At 47.1% G+C, this 26832-nt stretch overlaps 1 protein-coding gene across 5 annotated transcripts in view; it reads left to right on the top strand.

The window, feature by feature from the left end:
- Nucleotides 1–2991: 2991 nt before the first annotated feature.
- LOC311311517 (spectrin beta chain, non-erythrocytic 1-like) overlaps nucleotides 2992–26832 on the top strand; it is a 36873-nt gene continuing 13032 nt past the window's right edge. For all 5 annotated transcript variants that reach the window (XM_084441254.1, XM_084441252.1, XM_084441253.1 and 2 more), the window contains exons 1-22: nucleotides 2992–3069; nucleotides 7705–7878; nucleotides 9710–9801; nucleotides 9971–10051; nucleotides 10572–10687; nucleotides 10776–10888; nucleotides 11194–11381; nucleotides 11745–11862; nucleotides 12993–13151; nucleotides 13707–14009; nucleotides 16651–16804; nucleotides 17152–18022; nucleotides 18308–18445; nucleotides 19174–19930; nucleotides 20517–20719; nucleotides 22016–22106; nucleotides 22287–22433; nucleotides 23008–23271; nucleotides 23694–23918; nucleotides 24421–24510; nucleotides 25125–25403; nucleotides 26455–26585. In XM_084441254.1, coding sequence (XP_084297380.1) covers nucleotides 3007–3069; nucleotides 7705–7878; nucleotides 9710–9801; nucleotides 9971–10051; nucleotides 10572–10687; nucleotides 10776–10888; nucleotides 11194–11381; nucleotides 11745–11862; nucleotides 12993–13151; nucleotides 13707–14009; nucleotides 16651–16804; nucleotides 17152–18022; nucleotides 18308–18445; nucleotides 19174–19930; nucleotides 20517–20719; nucleotides 22016–22106; nucleotides 22287–22433; nucleotides 23008–23271; nucleotides 23694–23918; nucleotides 24421–24510; nucleotides 25125–25403; nucleotides 26455–26585 — 4757 coding nt within the window. In that variant the 5' untranslated portion in view covers nucleotides 2992–3006. The remainder of the gene's footprint in view (nucleotides 3070–7704; nucleotides 7879–9709; nucleotides 9802–9970; nucleotides 10052–10571; nucleotides 10688–10775; nucleotides 10889–11193; nucleotides 11382–11744; nucleotides 11863–12992; nucleotides 13152–13706; nucleotides 14010–16650; nucleotides 16805–17151; nucleotides 18023–18307; nucleotides 18446–19173; nucleotides 19931–20516; nucleotides 20720–22015; nucleotides 22107–22286; nucleotides 22434–23007; nucleotides 23272–23693; nucleotides 23919–24420; nucleotides 24511–25124; nucleotides 25404–26454; nucleotides 26586–26832) is intronic.

The following is a 26832-nucleotide window of genomic DNA, read 5'->3' as shown; positions in this document are numbered from 1 at the left end:
GTAATATTACATCTTTTTTGGGTGGTCAGTCATACTCATGCTCACTTTCCTGGACACATGCTGTTATGTACATTTGACTAAGTGGAATCCTACATAGAGACCAACGTCACTCATATCCAGTCGATGACACAAATAAATGATGATGAAGAAAACACACACAGAAACAACTGTTTGAATTGGACTTCCTCAACAGCCATTAGGGTTCATGAAACCCATCTGATGGAAATGGCGTTGGGACGGCGTTCTCAACTCATCACGTCTTTCCATCTTTACGTCCTCCTTACGTATGTCTTTTATTAGCATGTTCTTCCTCACCTTTCGGCTCTTCAAGGCTCTGAAAAGCTTGAGCAACGGCTGCTCTCTTACTTGCACGGCGGGTCTAATGGCTGTAACTGTCTCGTCATCGCAATAACAATCTGGAGCCTTTCTTCTTTCTGTTGTTGAAGTCATTGTGAAACCCTCTCTGAAACCGCGAATGGATCCTACGGTCGGAGGGAGCTGAGCTGAGTGTTTACCTAACGATGAGACCAGATGCTGCTTTTGGACGGCGTTCCTCACCGGCCTCCCAGGGTGCAGCAGTGTGCTGGGGAGATGAGAGAGAGAAGACAGGAACACTGGTTCTATTGTTGCTCCCGGGTTCCGTCCCCTAAAGGAGACCCAGGAGAACCCGCGCTACACTGCGTAACACTATGTGGCGCTGTTCATCTCCATGTGGCCATGTAGCAATGAAGCCACAGAAATGTATTGACTGAATGCTGGGTGTCTGTCCAACCTCCGCCTACTTCCTGCAGGGCATTCAGGCAGGATGTTGAGTCCAAGGCTAGCGACAGGATACGGTATCGGGTTGAGGATTGTAGTGACAGGATATGGATTGTCGGTCGATATCAACTGGCGCGGGTTGATGTTTGGTTCACATGAATGTTTTCCTAAGTAGGGGCTTGGCTGACAATTATCTCATGGGCATTTCTGTGACACTTCGTGTGGCTTATATTTGTTCGGCTGTCACACGTACTTCAACTGCCATCTGTCATCTAAAGTACCTGGCATGTGTACATATCTAATGACTACAGAATTCAGAGGTAGATGGGCTGTCCTTTGTTTTTTGTTAAAGATATTTTTAAGCCTTTGTTGGGATAGACGGTGTAAGGACAGGCAGGAAAGTGGGGAAGACATGCCGCAAAGGGCGTGGGACGAATTTCGAACCCACACCACTGCAGTCAGGACCAGCCTTTACTGTACGCACCCCAACCCATGGAAGCACCGGGGGGGCTCCGGCTGTCTGAGCACTGGCACACTTCACCGTATGTAGGTGTACTGTATGTTGGGGAAGGTGTGTGTGTGTGTGCGTGTGTGTGTGTGTGTGTGTGAGAATTTGAATCTAATTTGAATAAACTCTTAAATCTCTAAAAAACTCTAAAATCTCTTAAATACACGTGAGATGCTGCACAACAAGTCTATAGCTTCCTTACCGGTTAAAGTGAAAGTGTGTGCGTGTGTGTGTGCGTGTGTGCGTGCGTGCGTGCGTGTGTGTTGCGCGCGCGCAAGTTCATTGGCTTCACAAAATGCTCATATCTTGTTCTTGGAGCAAAGAAATATTTCAAATAAAATTGATACCCCTCACTCTGACCACACAGTGTTGAATAATATTATACAAATGTTGTCATGAGGGCTCTGATGGTATTTTATGAGCTTGATGCCAATAAGAAGACTAAAGTCAGATGTATTATAAGTGTGTTCAGAGCCAGACTTTGCTTGTTTTTTGTGTCTCCAGTACTTGACAGACACAGCTGTGCTGGCCTGTGTGTGTGTGCGTGTGTGTGTGTGTGTGTGTGTGTGTGTGTGCGCGTGCCCGCGTGTGTGTGCGTGCGTGCATGTGCGTGTTTGTGTGCGCGCACGAGTGTGTGCGTGTGTATACGGGAACTTAAGTCAACTTTCCCTTATTCTTTTTAATAACAAGCTCTCTAATCTTGCCAAATTCCTAACTGCAAAACACAGTGAAAGCCCCAGGGCGGCGTGCTTGGGGTGGGCGGCCTTGCGTGCGGCCAGCGAGGTCATTATAACCCACCGCAGCGCGGCAAAAGAACAATTGAATCAGGTGCTTACGTCTTTTGTCAGGATAAGGAATGCAATAACAGGAAAATCGTGAGTATAAATAAACCCGCCCAGTGTTGGTGGATGTGGAAGTCGAAGCCAGAGGATGGGACCTGCACTTCACCGAGGGGTGAACACCACCGTCGCTACCTCCTGCTTCAACTTTGAGACTTCTGAAGGGTGTAGGAGCAGGCGATTGGTCGGTTTGGACGAGAGTATGGGGGTATAGGAGCAGGCGATTGGTTGGTTTGGACGAGAGTATGGGGGTGTAGGAGCAGGAGATTGGTCGGTTTGGACGAGAGTATGGGGGTGTAGGAGCAGGAGATTGGTCGGTTTGGACGAGAGTATGGGGGTATAGGAGTAGGCGATTGGTTGGTTTGGACGAGAGTATGGGGGTGTAGGAGCAGGAGATTGGTCGGTTTGGACGAGAGTATGGGGGTATAGGAGCAGGCGATTGGTCGGTTTGGACGAGAGTATGGGGGTGTAGGAGCAGGCGATTGGTTGGTTTGGACGAGAGTATGGGGGTGTAGGAGCAGGCGATTGGTCGGTTTGGACGAGAGTATGGGGGTGTAGGAGCAGGCGATTGGTTGGTTTGGACGAGAGTATGGGGGTGTAGGAGCAGGCGATTGGTCGGTTTAGAAGAGGCCAACCACTGCCTCACTCTTGGACAAGTTGCACCTTTGAAAGTGGGGAAACTTCCCGACAACCCAACCATAACCACAACCCAACCATAACAATGTGTAACAGTGTTATGCAATAATAGCAATAACAGTGTTATGGCTTTTATACTGTAGATGAATACTGATTGGTCGGTGTGTGTTTGTAGATGAGCGGGAGGCGGTGCAGAAGAAGACGTTCACCAAGTGGGTGAACTCTCACCTCTCCCGCATGTCCTGCCGCATCACCGACCTCTACATGGACCTGAGGGACGGGCGCATGCTCATCAAACTGCTGGAGGTGCTCTCTGGAGAGAGGCTGGTAGGTACACGCACACGCACACACACATGCAAACGCACACTGGCAGGCAGACAGGTACTGCAGAAATGCACGTACGCAGAGACACATACTGTATTACATTATAGTCATTTAGCACAGGCTCTCTCAGGAGAGGCTGGAAGGCACACACACGCACACGCACACACATGCACGCACACACATGCGCAGGCGGGCAGGCACAAATGCACGTGCACAGAAACACACTTCAGTCATTTAGCAGACACTTTTATCCAAAGCGACTTACATTTAACCTAGGTAGACAGCGTACTACTACTCACCAGAACACAACACACAAGTGCATCTACTTTCTAAACAAGTGACTAAGAGCATAATCTAGTGCTGAAGGCAAGAGTAGCAAGATGTATATACTCTCTCACACACACACACACACACACACACTCACTCACTCACTCACTCACTCACTCACTCACTCACTCACTCACTCACTCACTCACTCACTCACTCACTCACTCACTCACTCACTCACTCACTCACTCACTCACTCACTCACTCACCAAGCATCTCTGGAGATAGACTGGATAGTGTCATGCAGATCTAAACCAGATTTGGATGAAGATATATTTGTCAATACTAAGCATCAACTGTTAATAAAATGCACCTCAAATGCAAATAAAGTCAAGTATTCAACATAATATGCTAGACAGTGTTTTTTTGTTGCAGCCTCAATTCAGACCTGTGGCAAATAAATATATTATATTTGAAACGGGTCTGATTTGAGGCTGCACCAAAAAAAACACGGTCTTAATAATCCTACACAAAAAGTCCTCAACAACATGCATACTGTTGTTTTGTTTCCTTCCAATATCAAGTTTGATATCAATATATTGTTTGTGTTCATGTTACTGTGCTGCACCTACAGTATCCTGTGCATTGCTGTCATGTGTTTTTAGTGAGAGACTTCAGACACAGCTCGAGTTCTAGTGGATAGAGTCTAGATAGAGTTCTAGTGCATAGAGTCTAGATCAGTGGTTCTTAACCTTGTTGGAGGTACTGAACCCCACCAGTTCCATATGCGCATTCACCGAACCCTTCTTAATTGGAAAAATAAAATATGATTTTTTCAAATTCAAAACATACTGTAGGTATATATTTTACTGGTGCACAAAATGAACCGTGCATCAACATCACTGTGTTCAAAGAACAAAACCATCAAAACATGATTTTCACACAAAAACAAAAGCATAATAATGAATATTTACTGCAAATCAGTGTGACTTCTGCTGTTGCCTTTCAGAGACCAGTTCAGACCTTGGCAAGTGCCACTCTCATGTCATTTTCGCAACAAAGTCTGTTCCTTTCACAATCACACGACGTACCATCACGACAGTCACAAGTCGACTACTGAGCGCACCAAATTCCCTGCAGCACAGATAGGCCAAGCGATGTAGCGTGATCACCTGCAGCCAATGATGGCCAAGCGGGGCGTGTCATCACGAATCATATGAGTCGGGTGTGTGTCTTGACCTCCGCCGAACCCCTGAGACTGACTCACCGAACCCCTGGGGTTCGATCGAACCCAGGTTAAGAACCACTGGTCTAGATAGAGTTCTAGTGGATAGAGTCTAGATAGAGTTCTAGTGGATAGAGTCTAGATAGAGTTCTAGTGGATAGAGTCTAGATAGAGTTCTAGTGGATAGAGTCTAGATAGAGTTCTAGTGGATAGAGTCCAGATAGAGTTCTAGTGGATAGAGTCTAGATAGAGTTCTAGTGGATAGAGTCTAGATAGAGTTCTAGTGGATAGAGTCTAGATAGAGTTCTAGTGGATAGAGTCTAGATAGAGTTCTAGTGGATAGAGTCTAGATAGAGTTCTAGTGGATAGAGTCTAGATAGAGTTCTAGTGGATAGAGTCTAGATAGAGTTCTAGTGGATAGTCTAGATAGAGTTCTAGTGGATAGAGTCCAGATAGAGTTCTAGTGGATAGAGTCTAGATAGAGTTCTAGTGGATATAGTCTAGATAGAGTTCCAGGGGATAGAGTCTAGATAGTTCTATTGGATAGTCTAGATAGAGTTCTAGTGGATAGAGTCTAGATAGAGTTCTAGTGGATAGAGTCTAGATAGAGTTCTAGTGGATAGAGTCTAGATAGAGTTCTAGTGGATAGAGTTCCAGGGGATAGAGTCTAGATAAGAGTTCCAGGGGATAGAGTCTAGATAGAGTTCCAGGGGATAGAGTCTAGATAGAGTTCTAGTGGATAGAGTCTAGATAGAGTTCTAGTGGATAGAGTCTAGATAGAGTTCTAGTGGATAGAGTCTAGATAGAGTTCTAGTGGCATGTCTGGGAGTCAGACCAGGTGGGCCAAGTCTGCTTTTCCTGTGATGTTGAGAAAAAGGTACCCGCTCTATCGTAGCGCCACGTGTCCCACTATCGTACTCAAGGCTCCTGATAGCATATCTCACTCTACTGGCAAATACCCAACAGGGCCTCCCTGTGAAACCCCTCCAAGGACACTCCAGCGTTTGCATGTTGGCTAATCTTTGCATGCATTTAGGAATGGCAGTTAGTGTTTGTCTGTACCCCATTTTGTATCGTTTTTGGGTTCTCTCAGATAAAAATACTTTTTTTGCATGAGTTCATCTGGGTTCCTCTGGTTTCTCCTCCTGGTCAAGGAGTAAGTGTTGTTGAGTCGCTGCCCAGCGTCTAGCTGTCCGTCCAGGTCGAGGCGTGGTGCTGCTCCACCAGATCATGTTTCCAGGAAATACTCAAACCCTCTGGGGAACGCTTGAGCTTGCATACATCAGGTCACGCGTTCCGCGATCCGCGTCCAGGAATTCCAAGCTCATTATATTTTTTATATGATTTATGGATTCTAAGAAAGTTCTAATTGTGAAGAAGACTAGACAGAATGTCTTGGTCTGGCCACCACCACCCTCACCCCCCCATGAGGAGTTGCTCAACCCCCTCATGTGCTCCCCAGGCAGGCGGGATTGTTGCCGAGTGATGTAATGGTTTGGAGGAAAAGTGCTGATGTCACTGTTCCTGAAGCTGCCTTGTAGAATGGGATTCATATCTTAAAGAGCTGCTACAGTCGCGCACAAACACACACTCACACACACGCGGTGCCAGTCAGCCTGGAGGGTCACGCGCACACACACTCTCATGCATGCACGCACGCACGCACACACACACACACACACACACACACACACACACACACACACACTCTCTCTCTCTCTCTCTGTCTCTCTCTCTCTTACACACACACACACACACACACAGGGATTTTGAGTTTTTAACCTCGTTTGGGTGTCAAATCAAATGTTTTTAACAGGGCTTTTATTCACCTGAACTCACTCCAGAATAACTGCTGCTCGTTTCAGAGGGAGTGTGCTCTTGGTTCTTGTGACGACGTGGATCCAACTATGCGGTTTCACAACAGGCAAATCCGTCCGTATGATAGGATCACAGGACTGTTGTTCCTGTGCTCTTATAAAACCACACCTCAGTGCAAAGTCTCCCGTCGCTCATCAGGGGGCAGAGAGCTGCTTTATTGGCTGGTTATTCATTCACCTGTGCCAGCCTGACCTGGTCTCAGGAATACACTGTCCTCAGGACAACAGCTGCGATGTAGCACATCACCAACACACAGGTATTCTCATGTAGCACATCACCAACACACAGGTATTCTCATGTAGCACATCACCAACACACAGGTATTCTCATGTAGCACATCACCAACACACAGGTATTCTCATGTAGCACATCAGCAACACACAGGTATTCTCATGTACAGTAGCACATGAACACACAGGTATTCTCATGTAGCACATCAGCAACACACAGGTATTCTCATGTACAGTAGCACATGAACACACAGGTATTCTCATGTAGCACATCAGCAACACACAGGTATTCTCATGTACAGTAGCACATGAACACACAGGTATTCTCATGTAGCACATCAGCAACACACAGGTATTCTCATGTACAGTAGCACATGAACACACAGGTATTCTCATGTAGCACATGAACACAGAGGTATTCTCAAAGGATTCAAAATGCTTACAGAAGACCACGGGGTGTTAATGAAGTGTAGTATTGTCCTCTATAATAATGTAATACATAACATGACTGCCATGTTCACGTACAGATTCAATAATGTTGGCAGTTGGAAATAATCTCATGAATTAAAAAAATAAAAAGCCTTCATGGTGGTTTATGGGGTTGAGGCGCGTACCACATAAAGGCTAGTTCTTCATATCTGGCCCAGCCATGTGGTGCATATCCTCCCCTCTCTCTCTCTCTCTCTCTCTCTTTCCTACCATTCCTGTCGATCCACACTGTCCTACTGTACATAATAAAGCCGAAATGCCCTCAAAATATCGACAGTGTTTAAAAATGCTTCCACACTACTGAGAATCACAACTGATATTGTTTTTATCTGGTTTCAAGTACGTATAAGTTGGAAAATTGATTATCTTGTGAAATTGAATATCTTGAAAGCCGCCAAACATCTGTCACCGCAAAATCAGAGAAAAAAAACAATTATACAAAAGTAGCCAAAGGTCCTGGTTACTGTATTCCCACCACATAATAGCTACAGCAGAAATGACGTTAATATTCCTGAAATACCTTGTTGTCTGTATCTCCTCTCTCTCCAGCCCAAACCCACCAAGGGCCGCATGCGTATCCACTGTCTGGAGAACGTGGACAAGGCCCTGCAGTTCCTCAAGGAGCAGAGGGTCCACCTGGAGAACATGGGTTCTCACGACATCGTGGACGGGAACCACCGGCTCACCCTCGGCCTGATCTGGACCATCATCCTCAGGTTCCAGGTAAATAAAGTTCCCTCTTAAAGCGGCTGCTAGGAGGTTTTCAGTTTGTGTGTTTATTTTAGCGGCCCCATCTGGACAAAAGAGGTAGACAACGGCATTTCCCATGAGCACCAGCGCTTCCTGTCATAAAGATCTCTTGCCTAGCCCAGCATTCATTTTGAAAACCAGTAAAAAGACACTACTTGTCAGAATAAATAGCGAAGAGGTAAATAAATAGCTTTGTCCTTTCTGGTCAGCCCGACGAGCTGAACAGATATCTATAGAATAACTAAATAGAGACAGACAATCTTCTCGCGGATGGACACATTTGCTAATGTAGGTAATGTAGAGTCATCAGTATTAAAATGAGAGTTTTATAACCAGTCAAAAACTCCTCATAGTTGCTTTAATATCACAACATACTTTGAGACAAGTCAAGTCGAGACGAGTCAAGATAATATGATATTTTAAAGATGCATAAACAAGGGATTGAGGTGAAAGGGATGTGGTTTGTTAGGAATGGTCAGTTAGCTTGTCACATCCTGTTTGAATCTATACCAACCAGCAAAAAATAATCCCAGCAGCTGTTGTTACTGGGTGCGTTAAGTAACTTAACACTCACACTGAGAATTTTCACAGTGAGCACTGAGTGCATTTTTAAACCACTGAATGTTCTGTTCTATCTGAGCTCTGAGCAACTGCCATCTAGCACTGATAATCAAATCAAATCAAACTTTATTTGGATAGTGTATTTCATACACAGAGGCAACACAATGGGCTTTACAGAGAGCAATGGGGGGATGGACATAAGTCCCACCACTACATATTCCAGTGAGAAGCAAAAAAAACAGTTCACCCAGGGGCGGAAAAGATGAGCTGTAAAAATTATCCCCTACGAGACGATCAAGCAAGCTCCTGGACAATGTTGAAGTCTATTGGCTTGGAACATTTACAGAGCACTAAACATGGGCTAAATACTTCATAAGAGAAACATGACTATCAGTAGAGTAATAGTTACAGAGATAATGACGACGAGAGCAATCCATAGCAACAAACAACAAACACTAGCAACCAAAACTAATGCCAGACTTGACTTGTTAGCAACCAGTTATCAATGAATCAGAACTGTAGGCTATTGTTCTGCTTGTTTGCTGTGCAACATATCAGCCAACCAGTTATCAAAGCGAAATGCCAACCAACTGAAATGCTAGCCAGCTACTGGTGAGCTTATCTGGTACATTATTTGACTGCCTACAATACATGGTCAGCCATCACAGTCACAAATGGCGGTGCAGCTGTAACGTTAGCATTTCCTCCGTGTGTGAGCCTGGTCAGAAAGTGCTCAGCAGTGCTCTGAATGGCTGAGAGGGAGAGGAACTGAGCAACCCATTTAGTATGTTCTTCACCCTCAGCGAAGCTTTCCGCTCAGTTACTTCCCTTTAGTCTCTGGGCCTGTGTGTGACCTCCATTCATATGTTTCATATTGTTCAGGAGAGATGCTAACAGCACGGTGACACATCTTCATACGGCATGGCCTCTTGAGTGCGTAGTCAAATGGAATAGAGGCATATTAAGGTGCTTCCTAGAGAGTGGTTGCTCCAGTTGGTGGTTTGACCTTATGAAAATCCACATCATGACCTAACCACTTTGTCCCTTGAAGGGGGTTAAGGGAAGCTTTTCTGTGGTCTTTCTAGTTCTTTTATCAGATGGAGACACTGTTAACATGGATACTTATTGGTGTGTGTGTGTGTGTGTGTGTGTGTGTGTATGTATGTGTGTGTGTGTGTGTGTGCCTGCCTGCGTCTGTGTGTGCGTGTGTGCGTGTGTGCGTGTGTGCGTGTGTGTGTGACAGATCCAGGACATCAGGGTGGAGACGGAGGACAACAAGGAGAAGAGATCAGCCAAAGACGCCCTGCTGCTCTGGTGCCAGATGAAGACCGCTGGGTGAGGGACCACCCAGACAACTGGACCTGCTACAGTCAGGCCTGGACACATGCACATGGGCCCTGCTAAACATAGGGATAGGGCAAGGTCTACACAAAGTTTAAGGATATTAAACTAAATGTAATGATTGTTTTTGTAATGTTGTCTGTTTTTTTTTCATTCTTCACAGCTATCCAAATGTGAATATTCACAACTTCTCGACCAGCTGGAGAGACGGAATGGCTTTCAACGCTCTCATTCACAAGCACAGGTGAACAGAGACTGCCTCTGTCATTCATTTCTAAGTTTATGTTCTCTATAATTGCAGCGATTACTGAACTGAATTACTGAAACGAAGTATCAACACTATGGTGTTTGTATTCATTTTTAAAAAAGAAGGGGAAAAAAAGAAAACTGTTTCTGGGATTCAGTTATTTCTATCAGGTTGGGACAACAAGTGCTAAATAAATACATAAATAAAAACATAAATACTCATTGTAAGCTTTGTTTTAAAGTGTTCATACTGCACTGATGCATTTATAAAGAGCCCTCCTCTAGTGGTGTACAATTTTATAATGATTTATCTGTGGTATGATTTTATAATGGTTTATCTGTTGTGTGATTTTATAAAGGTTTATTGTGATTTTATAAAGGTTTATGGTGTGATTTTATAAAGGTTTAGCTGTGGTGTGATTTTATAAAGGTTTATGGCGTTATTTTATAATGTTTTAGCTGTGGTGTGATTTTATAATGATTCAGCTGTGCTCTGATGCTGTTGGTCTTCTGTCCAGGCCAGACCTGATAGACTTTGACAAGCTGAAGAAGTCCAACGCCCACCACAACCTCCAGAATGCCTTCAACCTGGCCGAGCAGCACCTGGGCCTCACCAAGCTCCTGGACCCGGAGGGTGAGACGGGATCAGCAACTATCCTTTGACCCGGAACTGATTCACAAAGAGTCGTCCTTTGGGTTAAATGATGAGTTGTGTGTTTCAGATATCAGCGTGGACCACCCTGACGAGAAGTCAGTCATCACCTATGTGGTGACGTACTACCACTACTTCTCCAAGATGAAGGCCCTGAAGGTGGAGGGCAAGCGCATTGGCAAGGTCTGTCAGGGACAAAGACTGAGGGCTGTTTTCAAAGTCATCAAATCCTAGTATTACTGGTATTTTAGGACATTTTTAATTTTGGTTATTATTACTTTTCTCTTGTAATTATTTTGGTTATTTCCCTAAATGTGAATCTTGGGACCTTTTTTTACTCAAGAACCAACACGTGGTGTTTACATATTAATAATGTAGTCACGTCTGTATCGTATCTCTGTCAACAACTCTTAAGCGAGCGTTAAGTCAGGCGGCATCCGTTAAGCTTTTTTTTGATCAGCTTGATCTGTGCCGGCTTTGGCCACCAGGTGCTGGACAATGCCATCGAGACAGAGAAGATGATCGAGAAGTACGAGTCTCTAGCCTCCGATCTCCTGGAGTGGATCGAACAGACCATCATCATCCTCAACAACCGCAAGTTTGCCAACTCCTTGCTGGGGGTGCAGCAGCAGCTGCAGGCCTTCAACACCTACCGCACGGTGGAGAAACCGCCCAAGTGAGTAACCTTCTGGAACCTTCTGGAACCGCTTCTGGAAACGTTTTCATGGTCAATAGCTAACAAACCCCCTCATTCCCATTAGCATTGCTAAAATAAAATGTAAAAAAAGCAAACAGGAGTCTGTGTCTCAACAGACCTTATCTCCACACTTTGTTTACGCTGTGCCAGTGCTGGTCTCACTACCATTCGGGCATGGGGGGTGGTGGGGGGAAACACTGTATTTCTTTAAACCAATCACAATCGTCTCTGGATTGAATCTGATTGGGCGGACAACAGAGCTTGCCACTACTGATTGGGCAGTAATAAGACTTATCCCCAAAGATGGCTGATGTTCTCATGGCTTCCCTTTCTTTCACTCAGGTTCACTGAGAAGGGCAATCTGGAAGTCCTCCTGTTCACCATACAGAGTAAGATGAGGGCCAATAACCAGAAGGTCTACATGCCACGGGAGGGCAAACTCATCTCTGATATCAACAAGGTAAGGCCAAGTCTTTTTTTTGAAAGTGGTTCTATATGGTGACACTGTTTTTCATGAGCTATATATGGTGGTTTGAGGTGTTCATCGTTTAACTGCTCTCTTTATGGAGTCTCCTTGGGCTTTCCAGCTGCAATTCCAAGGACAAGCTTTTTTTTCAGCCTAGAAATGAATCACACCATTCAGCATTTTGTGTTGGAGGTGATAACTGCCCAGAATGCATGTCATTGTTATTCTACCCTAACCCATCATTACTGTACGTATGTGAGTCAGGTGTGTTGGAACGGTGCCAGAACAGAATCCTGTAGGAGTTGGATAAGCCTGTCCAGCGATGCATGCTAATTTGGTTTCGGCCTGCATATTGTAGTAATACGATATACCCTTTGTTTGTTACATAATGATAAAACTGGATACAATATTTATTCAGCTCAACTCATTCAACCAAATTTGGGACAGAGCACTCAAGATGATGAGCGTGTTTTATCGGTGCCCCTACGCACTCTGCTGGCAAAGCAACACTTGTTTTTAAGCAGTGCAGCTGCTTCTATACGTAACACGCGTGTCCGTTCGTAGCATTCACACCAGCACTAGACGGCAGGCATGAGGAAAGCATGGCCGGCTTAGGATAGCTCTACAGTATCTCAAAAAGTATAAATGTTACAGCTTAGATTGACATAGTAGGAATTCTGGGAACCAGGTGAACATTTTGGTATATAATATGTCTGTGTAGCTTACAACCCGTAGGCGTTTTATGTTTGCTGAAGAAGATGTTTGAGGATGTGATGACGTGTGATGACGTGTGATGACGTGTGATGACGTGTGAGGACGTGTGAGGACGTGTGAGGACGTGTGAGGACGTGTGAGGACGTGTGAGGACGTGTGAGGATGTGTGAGGATGTGTGAGGATGTGTGAGGATGTGTCATGATGTGTCATGATGTGTGAGGATGTCTGAGGATGTCTGAGGATGTCTGAGGATGTGTGATGTGTGAGGATGTGTGAGGATGTGTGAGGATGTGTGAGGATGTTTGAGGAAGTGTGAGGTTGTGTGAGAATGTGTGAGGATGTGTGAGGATGTTTGAGGATGTGTGAGGAAGTGTGAGGATGTGTTTTAACCTCTCTTGGCGTACTGCAGGCCTGGGAGAGACTGGAGAAGGCGGAGCATGAGCGGGAGCTGGCTCTGAGGATGGAGCTGATTCGCCAGGAGAAACTGGAGCAGCTGGCTCGCCGCTTCGACCGCAAGGCGGCCATGAGGGAGACCTGGCTGAGTGAGAACCAACGGCTGGTGTCACAGGTAAACACACACACACACACACACACACTCTCACACACACACACACACACACACCCCTAGGGACATGGGTATGTGCAACCATTCATCACATACACACACACAGTCTGAAGGAACAGAAACATATTTGACATTTCATTACTGTTTACACAATAAGCAGCCTATTTTCCCCATAACAATTGGCAACACTAGTTTCAACCAGTTTTGCACCCCCTGGTGGTCACATGGACATACTGTCACTGTAATGCAGGCCCACTTGCATGATATGTTGACAGTCAATACTTGATATGATATGCTGTTTGGACTTGGACATTGTTGTCTTAAGGAAAAGCAAATTTGATTTCCATTGTAGTTTTAGATTAAATTGTCCCGCAATGCTGGCAAATAGCCTGGTGAGAAAGTTGTTTAGCAAACATGACGCAAAACCTTGAGGGGAAATCAGCAATTTCGTCACAATTAATCACAGTTTAAATATGCAATTTAGCAGAGTTGTTGTATATGTATGTATTGTATATGTATTGTATATAAAATATCCGCCCTCCCTACCTTCGCTTGCAGGACAATTTTGGCTTCGACCTGCAGGCCGTGGAGGCGGCCACTAAGAAGCACGAGGCCATCGAGACAGACATCGCCGCCTACGAGGAGCGCGTCCAGGCCGTGGTGGCCGTCGCCAGGGAGCTGGAGGCCGAGAACTACCACGACATCAAGCGCATCACGGCGAGGAAGGACAACGTGATCCGGCTGTGGGAGTACCTGCTGGAGCTGCTCAAGGCCCGGCGCCAGCGCCTGGAGATGAACCTGGGCCTGCAGAGGGTCTTCCAGGAGATGCTCCACATCATGGACTGGATGGACGAGATGAAGGTATTAGGGATTAGAGAGAGGTAGAGGGGGGATTAGGGATTAGAGAGAGGTAGAGGAGGGATGGAGGGATTAGAGAGAGGTAGAGGAGAGATGGAGGGGTTAGAGAGAGGTAGAGGAGAGATGGAGGGATTAGAGAGAGGTAGAGGAGGGATGGAGGGATTAGAGAGAGGTAGAGGAGAGATGGAGGGGTTAGAGAGAGGTAGAGGAGAGATGGAGGGATTAGAGAGAGGTAGAGGAGGGATGGAGGGATTAGAGAGAGGTAGAGGAGAGATGGAGGGGTTAGAGAGAGGTAGAGGAGAGATGGAGGGATTAGAGAGAGGTAGAGGAGGGATGGAGGGATTAGAGAGAGGTAGAGGAGAGATGGAGGGGTTAGAGAGAGGTAGAGGAGAGATGGAGGGATTAGAGAGAGGTAGAGGAGGGATGGAGGGATTAGAGAGAGGTAGAGGAGAGATGGAGGGATTAGAGAGAGGTAGAGGAGGGATGGAGGGATTAGAGAGGGGTAGAGGAGGGATAGTGGGATTAGAGAGAGGTAGAGGAGGGATAGTGGGATTAGAGAGGGGTAGAGGAGGGATGGAGGGATTAGAGAGAGGTAGAGGAGGGATGGAGGGATTAGAGAGAGGTAGAGGAGGGATGGCGGGATTAGAGAGAGGTAGAGGAGAGATGGAGGGGTTAGAGAGAGGTAGAGGAGAGATGGAGGGATTAGAGAGGTAGAGGAGAGATGGAGGGATTAGAGAGAGGTAGAGGAGAAGGAGGGATTAGAGAGAGGTAGAGGAGGGATGGAGGGATTAGAGAGAGGTAGAGGAGAGATGGAGGGATTAGAGAGAGGTAGAGGAGGGATGGAGGGATTAGAGAGAGGTAGATGCTGGAGATGAACCTGGGTCTCCAGGAGATGCATTGCATCATGAACAGGATGAGGAGATTAAAGGTGTCCTATTATGCACATTTTCAACAATTTAATATAAGTCTTTGGGATCCCCAAAACATGTCTTTGCTGAAAATACCACTCAGAATGAGCGTTCTATCATGCCTCTTTACCCCTCCATTGACCACGAGGTCAGATTGAGTGGATTGAGCGCTTTTTCATCTGCAAATGAGCTCAGCTAAGAGCAAGTGGGCAGGCTAGAGAACGAGGGCTGTTGATGGCGCTATGCTACCTCAAGTATAGCTGGCTGGCCCGGACCATCCACACTCGATGCCACTGTGACAAATTTCATTGTCCTCTCTCCCTGACCTGATAGCATTAGTGCCCATGTTATTATCTCCACAGTTGCATGCTGTTACCTCTAGCTACATTTTCTAGCTAGACACCACCAGGCTATATGACACCACTCAACTACAAACAATAAAAGCTAGATTCTGTAGGCCGAGGGGAATCCAATGATGTCCACTTCTTAACCTTCGATAATTTTTAATGACGCTCGATGAACTAGAAGTCTACCAATTTAATTCCACTAACGTTCCTCTAACATGATGAGACAAGCATCCGGGTTGAGGCAAAAGGGGAGTTTGTTCGTGTTAGCTAGCTAGCATTAGTACTATATGCAAACAAACACACAGCATCATTACTTACAGTTTCTGCATAATTTCCACACAGTTTCATTGCTTGATAATTCTGAAAGAGTTTATCTGAAAATGCTGCATTGTACTGACCCAGGTTGGAAAAGCAATTGGGCAAAAATGGCTAGCCCACACTGCCAGTGTTTTGCCAATTTCAGTGGGAACGTTGCCATCAAAAATAAAATTGATCCACTCGGCTCTGCTGTCCTTTGAGCTTGGGAGACGAACTGTGCTGCTTAGTACATCCAAGAACAGAGCATTTTCTGTGCAAAGACATTATGCTAGCTAGCGGGGTCCCCGACTGTGACGTAAAGTGACAAGAGATTTGAATGGCTTGCAGGGACTGACTTTTTTTCTAATGTTTTCATTTCGGCTGACCACAACAAAATGACTGGGTTGTTTCACTTCATACTTTGTGTACTAGTAGGCCCGTCAGAGACTCAAATGTACATGCAAAAACAATGAAAAAAAAGTTTTGCAAACGTGGACCCCTTTAAAGAAATCAATAAAAAACAGTGTTGGATTGAGACGAGAATAAGCAAACAAGGTTTGTGAGGGAGGAGGAAGAGGGACATTCAAGGCACTGCTGTACCTCACAAAGACAGATTAGATGTAACAACATAATGACCTACATGTCAGCAGTATGGTGAAAACATCTGGTAGAGTATGGGGGAGTGACGGCATTCAGGAAGTGCTATGTTTTGATTATTTTCTATGTTCCGACTATGCTCTGACTATGTTATGATTGTGTTCTATGTTCTGTTTATGTTCTGTCTATGTTATGTGACTACAGTATGTTCTGACTGTGTTTTATGTTCTGACTATGTTCTGTCTATGTTCTATATTCTGACTGTGTTCTGACTGTGTTCTATGTTCTGTCTATGTTCTGACTAGGTCCTGACAATGTTCTGACTAGGTCCTGACAATGTTCTGACTGTGTTCTGACTATGTTCTGACTGTGTTCTATGTTCTGACTATGTTCCGATTATGTTCTGACTATGTCTATGTATATTTTGTCTATGTTCTATGTTCTGTCTATGTTCTGTCTGTTCTGACTACAGTATGTTCTATGTTATTGCCACAGATGCTGCTGCTCTCTCAGGACTATGGGAAGCACCTGCTGGGAGTGGAGGACCTTCTCCAGAAGCACGCCCTGGTGGAGGCTGATATCGCCATCCAGGCCGACCGGGTCAAGGTGGTCAACGGCACCGCCCAGAGGTTTGCTATCGACGGTGATGGTAAGAATCTTTAAAAAAAAAAATATATATATATATATGTAGATGTATGCAAACACTAATCAAATTGCATTTGGGTTGTTTTGATTAAATAAAGACCCAACTGCAATTTGATTGATTTTTGATATTGATATTTCATTGAAAAAAATGATCAAAACACATATCTGTTTTTGCAAATGAACTCTTTACTTGTTAGTCCCGTTTTATGAGCATAGCACAAGTTCACCGACAACGCAAGCGTTCACAATAACGCTAACCATACAATACAGTCTAACAGTCATAGTGGCTGGTACTGAACTCTGGTACTGAACTCTGTGAACAAACTGTCCGTGTCTGTCTCCCGCCTGCAGCCTACAAGCCGTGCGACCCGCAGGTGATCCGCGACCGCGTGGCCCACATGGAGTTCTGCTACCAGGAGCTGAGCCAGCTGGCCGCCGAGCGCCGCGCCCGCCTGGAGGAGTCCCGGCGCCTCTGGAAGTTCTTCTGGGAGATGGCGGAGGAGGAGGGCTGGATCCGCGAGAAGGAGCAGATCCTGTCGTCGGACGAGCGCGGCAAGGACCTGACCGGCGCCCTGCGCCTGCTGGGCCAGCACCGCGCCCTGGAGGACGAGATGACCGGCCGCTCCGCCCACCTGCAGCACACCATCGCCGAGGGCGAGGCCATGGCCGAGGCCGGCCACTTCGGCGCCGCCAAGATCCGCGAGCGCGTGGCCGACCTGCGGGCACAGTGGGCGGAGCTGGAGGCGCTGGCTGGCGTGAGGAAGGCCCGTCTGGAGGAGGCGCTGGCGCTGCACCAGTTCCAGGCGGACGCGGACGACGCCGACGCCTGGACCCTGGACGCCCTGCGCATCGTGTCCAGCGGCGAGGTGGGCCACGACGAGTTCTCCACCCAGGCGCTGGTCAGGAAGCACAAGGACGCCGCCGCCGAGGTGGCCAGCTACCGGCCGGTCATCGACTCCCTCCACGAGCAGGCCGCCGCCCTGCCCGCCGAGGAGGCGGAGTCGGAGGAGGTGAAGGGCCGCCTGGCGGGCATCGAGGAGCGCTACAGGGAGGTGGCGGAGCTGACGCGCCTGAGGAAGCAGGCCCTGCAGGACGCCCTGGCACTCTACAAGATGTTCAGCGAAGCCAACGCCTGCGAGGTGTGGATCGACGAGAAGGAGCAGTGGCTCAACAGCATGGAGATCCCTGAGAAGCTGGAGGACCTGGAGGTCGTTCAGCACAGGTAGGAGGACGTGTAGACCTGTAGGAGGACGTGTAGACCTGTAGGAGGACGTGTAGACCTGTAGGAGGACGTGTAGACCTGTAGGAGGATGTGTAGACCTGTAGGAGGACGTGTAGACCTGTGTGTGCGTGTGTACCGGCCTCACTGGCGCCCGCTGATACACAATTTGATAGAATGTCTTTTGGCGTTCATCAATGTTGTGTTTATCACACTTGTATCTCTACAGCAAATACCTTAAGTAAGCTGCTAAACGTCTGGTCATCCCTTGACTTCATCCGTTTGCAGGTTTGAGAGCCTGGAGCCTGAGATGAACAACCAGGCGTCTCGCGTGGCCGTGGTCAACCAGATCGCCAGACAGCTCATGCATAGCGGTCACCCCAGCGAGAAGGACATCAAAGCACAACAGGACCAACTCAACAACAGGCAAGCTGAACAATATACACATTGGATATACTGGCTATTTAACATACGTGTAGACAAGCACATATTTTGCAACGCAAAAGGCCATATTCCTGGTAGCCATCTTGCCATCTAGTCGTGTACAAAACAAAACAAAAACAACAAACAAAAAAGCAAGTATATGACGGCCCTCATCTTACAATCACAGATGGTATTTACTACAATCATTTTGCAATGTAATTTTCTCTTCTGTGTAAGATACAGTATTTAGGTATACAGTGTGCATACTGTACAGGACCATACTATACTATACATGTATATACAATATGCAGTTCATAGTTTCATAAGATAACATTATATTCACTGAAGCCTAATAAAGAGACTTAAAGGTACTCCTTTGGTAAAGTAAATGTGATTGATAATGTATTTTTAAGGACAATCTGGTGGTAAACCATGACTCTCACAAAAAGTCCAATCGCATCCACTAGCAATTTAACCAGTCTGTTGTGTGTTTGAGGTGTTGAGTCAAAGTACGGGTATGTCTTCTCGTTCAGATGGAGTCAGTTTAGAGATCGTGTGTTTGAGGTGTTGAGTCTAAGTACGGGTAGGTCTTCTCGTTCAGATGGAGTCAGTTTAGAGATCGTGTGTTTAAGGTGTTGAGTCTAAGTACGGGTAGGTCTTCTTGTTCAGATGGAGTCAGTTTAGAGATCGTGTGTTTAAGGTGTTGGGTCTGAGTACATCTTCTCTCCCAGATGGAGCCAGTTCAGAGATCTGGTGGACCAGAAGAAGGAGTCTCTGAACTCTGCGCTGGGCGTCCAGAACTACCACCTGGAGTGCAACGAGACCAAGTCCTGGATCCGCGAGAAGACCAAGGTCATCGAGTCCACCCAGGAGCTGGGCAACGACCTGACGGGCGTCATGGCGCTGCAGCGGAAGCTGACGGGCATGGAGCGCGACCTCACCGCCATCGAGAACAAGCTGGGCGACCTGCGAGGCGAGGCGGAGCGGCTGGCGGAGGAGCACCCCGACCAGGCCAGGGCCATCACGGGCCGCCTGGCCGAGATCACCGCCGTGTGGGAGGAGATGAAGACCACGCTGAGGAACCGGGAGGAGTCGCTGGGCGAGGCCAGCAAGCTGCAGCAGTTCCTGCGCGAGCTGGACGACTTCCAGTCCTGGCTGTCGCGCACGCAGACCGCCATCGCCTCCGAGGACATGCCCAACACGCTGGCCGAGGCCGAGAAGCTGCTGGCGCAGCACGAGGGCATCAAGAACGAGATCCGCAACTATGAGGAGGACTACCAGAAGATGCGGGACATGGGCGAGATGGTGACCCAGGGACAGACGGACGCCCAGTACATGTTCCTCCGGCAGAGGCTGCAGGCACTGGACACCGGCTGGAACGAGCTCCACAAGATGTGGGAGAACCGGCAGAACCTGCTGTCCCAGTCCCACGCCTACCAACTGTTCCTCAGAGACACCAAACAGGCCGAGGCCTTCCTCAACAACCAGGTACTCGCAAGAACAAACGCAACATGACTCATATTGCGAGTGTAGCTCAAGTGTCAAGATAATTCAAGGTGCTCTCTGAGGCCTTCCTCAACAACCAGGTACTCGCAAGAACAAACGCAACATGACTCATATTGCGAGTGTAGCTCAAGTGTCAAGATAATTCAAGGTGCTCTCTCATGCAAGAATTCAGTCTTGTAGCTGATGCAGTCTTTGCTAGATAACCCATTTTGGAGATATTTTGAAATTGCCATTTCATCACAGATTTAACATACTATTTTGTATTGGTATTGTTTCTATCTTAATGTAATGGTGCTAGTTCTTAGTGAAAACATTCATAGCAACATATCGAAGAACATACCCCCATGGTCTGAGTTTGGTGCTTATGAATATAATTCTGGATCAAATACTTGATTAAATAATTGAAGTATTTGAGGTGCTCTTGAATTACCAGAGAGTTTGCATGTTTGAGAAAGTACTGCTGGTTTAATTGTACTGGGCAAACCCAGTGAAGCTTTTCACAATATTCATGTGAGACTTGGTACTTTAGGGAGGTCTTCCACTAAACTCTGTCTACGGTGTTTTCCAGGAGTATGTCCTGGCCCACACAGAGATGCCCATTACCTTGGAGGCGGCAGAAGCGGCGATCAAAAAACAAGAGGACTTCATGACAACTATGGACGCCAACGAAGAGAAGATCAACGGCGTGGTGGAGGCCGGCCGGCGTCTGGCCAGCGACAGCAACATCAATGCAGAGCGCATCCAAGAGAGGGCCGCTTCTATCGACGACAGGTACACTCCTTACCTACCGCCGTAAAACACTGATTAGAAGAGCAGCTAAATACTTGGTAAGCTTTGGGAAGCAGAATGGGTACCCTGAGTTCCACAATTAATACCACAGATGTTTGAGTATTGATCAAAATGAGTATTGATCAAGGCACCAGTTAATAATTATATTTATAGCGACAATTTATACTGTACAGTAGGACCCCACTTATCCGAACCCAACGGGACCGAAGGTCGTTCGTATCTCTGAAATGTCCGGATGACTGAAACATATGTTAAAATGCACCAAATTCAATAAGTGGTACTTGTTTCATATAGACTCATAATAGACCGATAAATACCCTTAATTACTTGTGAAAATGCATCAAAATTGCAATCAAATAGCCAACTAAACTCATACAGCCTAGCCTTTAATAGGCCTACAGTAGCCTAGAATAAAATAAACAAATTTCCACTTGAGTGCATGCTTTGATCAAATACAGTACTTCATTCTCAAGAGGCCTACGCTGCATCGACAGGCTACTGTATTCTCAGACCAAATGGTACAGCCTAAAAACAACCCAACATTAGAACAATTAGAGCAAATGATAATCAATAAATAAATAAATGAAATGACAGACAAGTTGTCGTGTCTAAACAACCAATGTAGGCTAACGGGGCCTAGGCTGTAGGCTATTATTTAACAAATACAGTAGGCCTAGTAGACTAATCTACATGCTCACAACACGTCTGTGTTCCTGAAGTCCGTTAACTGGGAACGAAAAATGACTCGATACTCCTCTGCTTCAGGTTGCTGACGCACTTTCTGGGTACCAAGGAATGCAGCTCTCGTGCAGCAGACTCGTTTGCGTTTTGCGCTCGACAAGAAATTAAATGTGACAGTAGGCTACAGCCTACAGGCAACATGTAGGTCTACATACAGTTCTGTTTTTATTCACAGTAGGATACAGTACTGTAATGAAAATCCCACCAGTAACCAGATAGCAGGCTCAAAAAAAAAAAAAAAAGTTTTTTAAGCCTGTCCGGTAGACCGGGAGGTTCGGATCTCTGAAGTTCGGATGAGTGGGGTCCTACTGTAGTTTCAACACTTCCAACTGTCCAAGAATGTCTTTCCTGAAACAGGACATTTTATATCATAACGCAGGTACAGCTGTGGCAATTTACAAACAAGCCTTTCCATCTGAACACATGAATGTTCTGAACATTTTCCTCTGTGGTTCTGAAAATTTTAATCTGTGGTTCTGAACATTTCAATCTGTGGTTCTGAACATTTTCCTCTGTGGTTCTGAACCTTCTGCCCAGGCATAGGAAGAACCGCGAGGCAGCGGTTGAGCTGCTGATGAAACTGAAGGACAACCGGGACCTTCAGAAATTCTTACAGGACTGTCAGGAGGTCAGCTACCGACGTCTCAATGGGAGCCAGTATTGAAATATAATAGGAATAGGAAGGAATTTGACAGCAGTGCATTGATCTTACTAACATTCCATGTTTGTGGAACAAGCAGGTTTCTTTTATTGACCAGTAAATACAGAGTACCAATAGCCTGTTGTTGTTGTTGTTGTGTGTCTGCAGCTGTCCCTGTGGATCAATGAGAAGATGCTCACGGCGCAGGACATGTCGTACGACGAGGCCAGGAACCTCCACAGCAAGTGGCTTAAACACCAGGCCTTCATGGCCGAGCTGCAGTCCAACAAGGAGTGGCTGGACAAGATCGAGAAGGCTAGTATTGTGTTAGTTAGTTAGCTAATCAGTTAGGCTAGTTAGTTAGTTAGTTAGTTATTTAGTTAGTTAGTTAGTTAGTTAGTTAGTTAATTAGTAAGTTAGTTAGTTAGTAACAGTAGTTAGTTGGTTATTTAGCTAGTTAATCTCTGTGTTATTTTTCTTCTGGTCTGTTTTTGTTGTCTGTCTGACTTGTCTCTCTGTCACTATGTACTGTAAAGCATCCTTGGATCTCATGACAAAATAAGACTTGAGTGATCTTGACGATGGATTTATGCGGGGTTGAGATACAGTGGAAGAAAGTATTTGATGGGAGGGGGAACATCAATTCTGCATAATGTCAGCATCACCGCTCTGCTTCTAAACTGGTTCGACCGAGGTGAATATCACATCCTCGGTTGAAATCCCACCATGCTGCTGGTTTTAGACGGCCTAGCTGGCTGAAGTGGTGGAGATGTGTGTTTGTAGGTCAAAGGCCCGGAGGTAAAGCCCAGTGGCAGGTATGGAAGCGGTACTGAGAAGCCGCTCAGTGACGCCCGTCACACTGACCCTTCTCCTTCCTCTACATCCCCAGGACGGGACGCAGCTGGTGTCAGAGAAGCCAGAGACGGAGGCCGTGGTGAGGGAGAAGATGTCCGCCCTTCACACGATGTGGGAGGACTTGGAGTCCACCACCCAGACCAAGGCCCAGTGTCTGTTCGACGCCAACAAGGCGGAGCTGTTCACCCAGAGCTGCGCCGACCTGGACAAGTGGCTGGGCGGGATGGAGGGCCAGATCCAATCAGACGACTACGGCAAAGACCTGACCAGCGTCAACATCCTGCTCAAGAAACAGCAGGTGCCGTCATACATCTAGGCCGTAGTCCTGCGTGTGTGTGTGTGTGCGTGCGTGTGTGTGTGTGTGAAAGAGGAACCTGTCGAGTGTCTATCCTGCTGTGTCCAGATGTTGGAGAGGAAGGTGTGTGTGTATTTGTTTTGATCCGAGTGTCGGACCTGCTGTGTCCTGATTCTGGAGGAGTAGGTGGAGTGTGTTTGTTTTGATCCGAGTGTCGGTCCTGCTGTGTCCTGATTCTGGAGAAGCAGGTGGAGTGTGTGTGTGTTTGTTTTGATCCAAGTGTTGGCCCTGCTGTATCCAGATGTTGGAGAAGCAGGTGGAGTGTGTTTGTTTTGATCCGAGTGTCGGCCCTGCTGTGTCCTGATTCTGGAGGAGCAGGTGGAGTGTGTTTGTTTTGATCCGAGTGTCGGCCCTGCTGTGTCCAGATGCTGGAGAAGCAGGTGGAGGTGCGCCAGAGGGAGGTGGTGGAGCTGCAGAGCCAGGTTCTGGCGCTGAGCCAGGAGGGGCGGGACACAGACGAGGTGGACAGCCGGCGCCAGGTGGTGGAGAAGAAGTTCAGCGAGCTGCTGGACCCGCTGAACAAGAGGAAGAACTTCCTGGTGGCGTCCCGAGAGATCCACCAGTTCAACCGCGATGTGGAGGACGAGATTGTGAGCGCTCCCGCTTTGTTTTCTGTTTTCTCCAGGCGTTTTTTTTTCGGGTTAGGGTTTAGGTTAGGGTCAGGTTTCAGGTTAGGGTCAGGGTTCAGGTTAGGGTTAGGGTCAGGGTAGTCTGACTCGACGGATGTAGGTTTTTGGGGATAAGCCTTGTCATCCGTTTATTACTGCCCAATCAGTGGCACCGATTCATGTGGTCAGCCAATCCAGACTGCGTGAAACAACAACAACCCAGCAACCGCTCTGCCCAAGACGAATGTGATTGGTTTAAAGAACCTTTCCCCCATCCTAGAAAGATAATGAGTGCAGCCAGACCTTTCTCCAGTGTGGAGACAAGCCTGGCTATGCCAGACTGGGGTAAGGGTTAGAGGTTAAGGGTTAGAGGTTAGCACTCCGCTTTAGGTTTCCTATGCTTTATTTACAGCTTTATCATTGTTTGGATGTTGATTTATTGCAGAGATTAACTGATTTTTTTGGGGGGGGGGCTTTTCAACAGCTTTGGGTCGAAGAGAGAATGCCACTTGCAACTTCGACAGATCATGGCCACAACCTCCAGACTGTTCAACTGCTCATCAAGAAGAACCAGGTGAGAGCACTTCCCAAACCGCTTGTGCTCAATCACAATCACAATCACCCTTACAGAGGTCCAATATGAGCAAACAGGAGCAAACGCGTCTTCACTTGTGCTCAACAAATCCAATTTAATGATATAGAACATATACCAAAACTAAAAAGTATATCATTAAAGTGGATTTGTTGAGCAAGTGAAGATGGAGTGCGACAGTGTTCCTGTTTCCTCATAGTGTCTACTCACCTACTGTACACACCTGTGACTGAGATTCAGATGTGCAAGAGACTTCTGTCAAATTCTAGTCGTATCCAAAAGCCAGTTAGATGCAACAGCATCACACACAGCAGACGAGTGGGACGAAATAGTGTGATTAAGTAGAAAGGTTGTATTTATATCTTGCTATTCTTTCACTTTGGCTTTAGCGCTAGATCATGGTCTTAGTCACTTGTTTGGAAAGAAGATGCACTTGTGAGTTGTGGCGAGTAGTAGTACACTGACTACCTATGTTATATGCAGTTATTCGCTTTGAATAAAAGTGACTGCTAGCTAAACGACCCTCATGTAAATCAAATGTAAAAAGGTAAAGTGTCATTGACTCGTCTTCTCCCCCCCGTGCTCGCCGACAACAGACCCTCCAGAAGGAGATCCAGGGCCACCAGCCGCGCTGTGACGACATCTTCGAGCGCAGCCAGAGCCTGCTGAAGGAGGACGGCCCCAGCGCCGACGCCATCCGCCAGCGCCTGGCAGACCTGCAGCAGCTGTGGCGCCTGATGATCCAGGAGACAGAGAAGCGTCACGGCCGGCTGGAGGAGGCGCACGCCGCCCAGCAGTACTACTTCGACGCCGCCGAGGCCGAGGCCTGGATGAGCGAGCAGGAGCTGTACATGATGTCCGAGGAGAAGGCCAAGGTGCTGTGACCGTTAGACATGTGATATTGGGATGTCTGAGGAGAAGGCCAGGGTGGTGTGACCGTTAGACATGTGATAATGTGATGTCTGAGGAGAAGGCCAAGGTGGTGTGACCGTTAGACAAGTAATATTGTGATGTCCAAGGAGATCAAGGTGGTGTGCTGTGACCGTTAGAAAAGTGATATTGTGATATCCGAGGAGATCAAGGTGGTGTGCTGTGACCGTTAGAAAAGTGATCTTGTGTGTGTTTGTATTGTTTGTTGTCACCTCTTCAGGAAGTCCCACCAGGATCCTCCCTCTTAAGCGCCTACTGTATTTATAGTTTGCTACTCTTGCACTTTGCCTTCAGCACTAGATAGTCTTAGTCACTTTTTTAGAAAGGAGATGCACTTGTGAGTTCTGGTGAGTAGTAGCACACTGACTTCCTGCGTTAAATGCAATTATTGCAAGTCGCTTTGGATAAAAGCGTCAGCTAAATGACTGTAATGTCATATAATGTTTTTTTTAAACACATGACTTTCAGGCAGTATTATCATGGTCATGTTGTAACAAGATGCATTATGATTGGCTGACAGGGAAGTGACGGGGCTGTACTGTGTGTTGTCTCCAGGATGAGCAGAGTTGTGATTGGCTGACAGGGAAGTGACGAGGTTGTACTGTGTGTTGTTCCCAGGATGAGCAGAATTGTGATTGGCTGACAGGGAAGTGACGGGGCTGTACTGTGTGTTGTCTCCAGGATGAGCAGAGTTGTGATTGGCTGACAGGGAAGTGACGGGGTTGTACTGTGTGTTGTCTCCAGGATGAGCAGAGTTGTGATTGGCTGACAGGGAAGTGACGGGGTTGTACTGTGTGTTGTCTCCAGGATGAGCAGAGTTGTGATTGGCTGACAGGGAAGTGACGGGGCTGTACTGTGTGTTGTCTCCAGGATGAGCAGAGTTGTGATTGGCTGACAGGGAAGTGACGGGGCTGTACTGTGTGTTGTCTCTAGGATGAGCAGAGTTGTGATTGGCTGACAGGGAAGTGACGGGGCTGTACTGTGTGTTGTCTCCAGGATGAGCAGAGCTCGGTGGCCATGTTGAAGAAGCACCAGACGGTGGAGCAGGCGGTGGAGGACTACGCCGAGACTGTCCACCAGCTCTCCAAGACCAGCAGAGGCCTGGTGGCAGACGGACACCCGGAGAGGTGAGCGGACGGGCGGGAAGACAGAGCCCACAGCCTGGCGTTAGGGCGGGAAGAGAGAGCCCACAGCCTGGCGTTAGGACGGGAAGAGAGAGCCCACAGCCTGGTGTTAGGGTGGGAAGAGAGAGCCCACAGCCTGGCGTTAGGACGGGAAGAGAGCCCACAGCCTGGTGTTAGGGTGGGAAGAGAGAGCCCACAGCCTGGCGTTAGGGTGGGAAGAGAGAGCCCACAGCCTGGCGTTAGTGGCTCC

This window comes from Borostomias antarcticus, assembly GCF_949987555.1.
Source record: "Borostomias antarcticus genome assembly, chromosome: 7".
In the NCBI taxonomy this organism is placed as follows: Eukaryota; Metazoa; Chordata; class Actinopteri; order Stomiiformes; family Stomiidae; genus Borostomias; species Borostomias antarcticus.
This window is presented reverse-complemented; position numbering and strand designations above follow the sequence as displayed.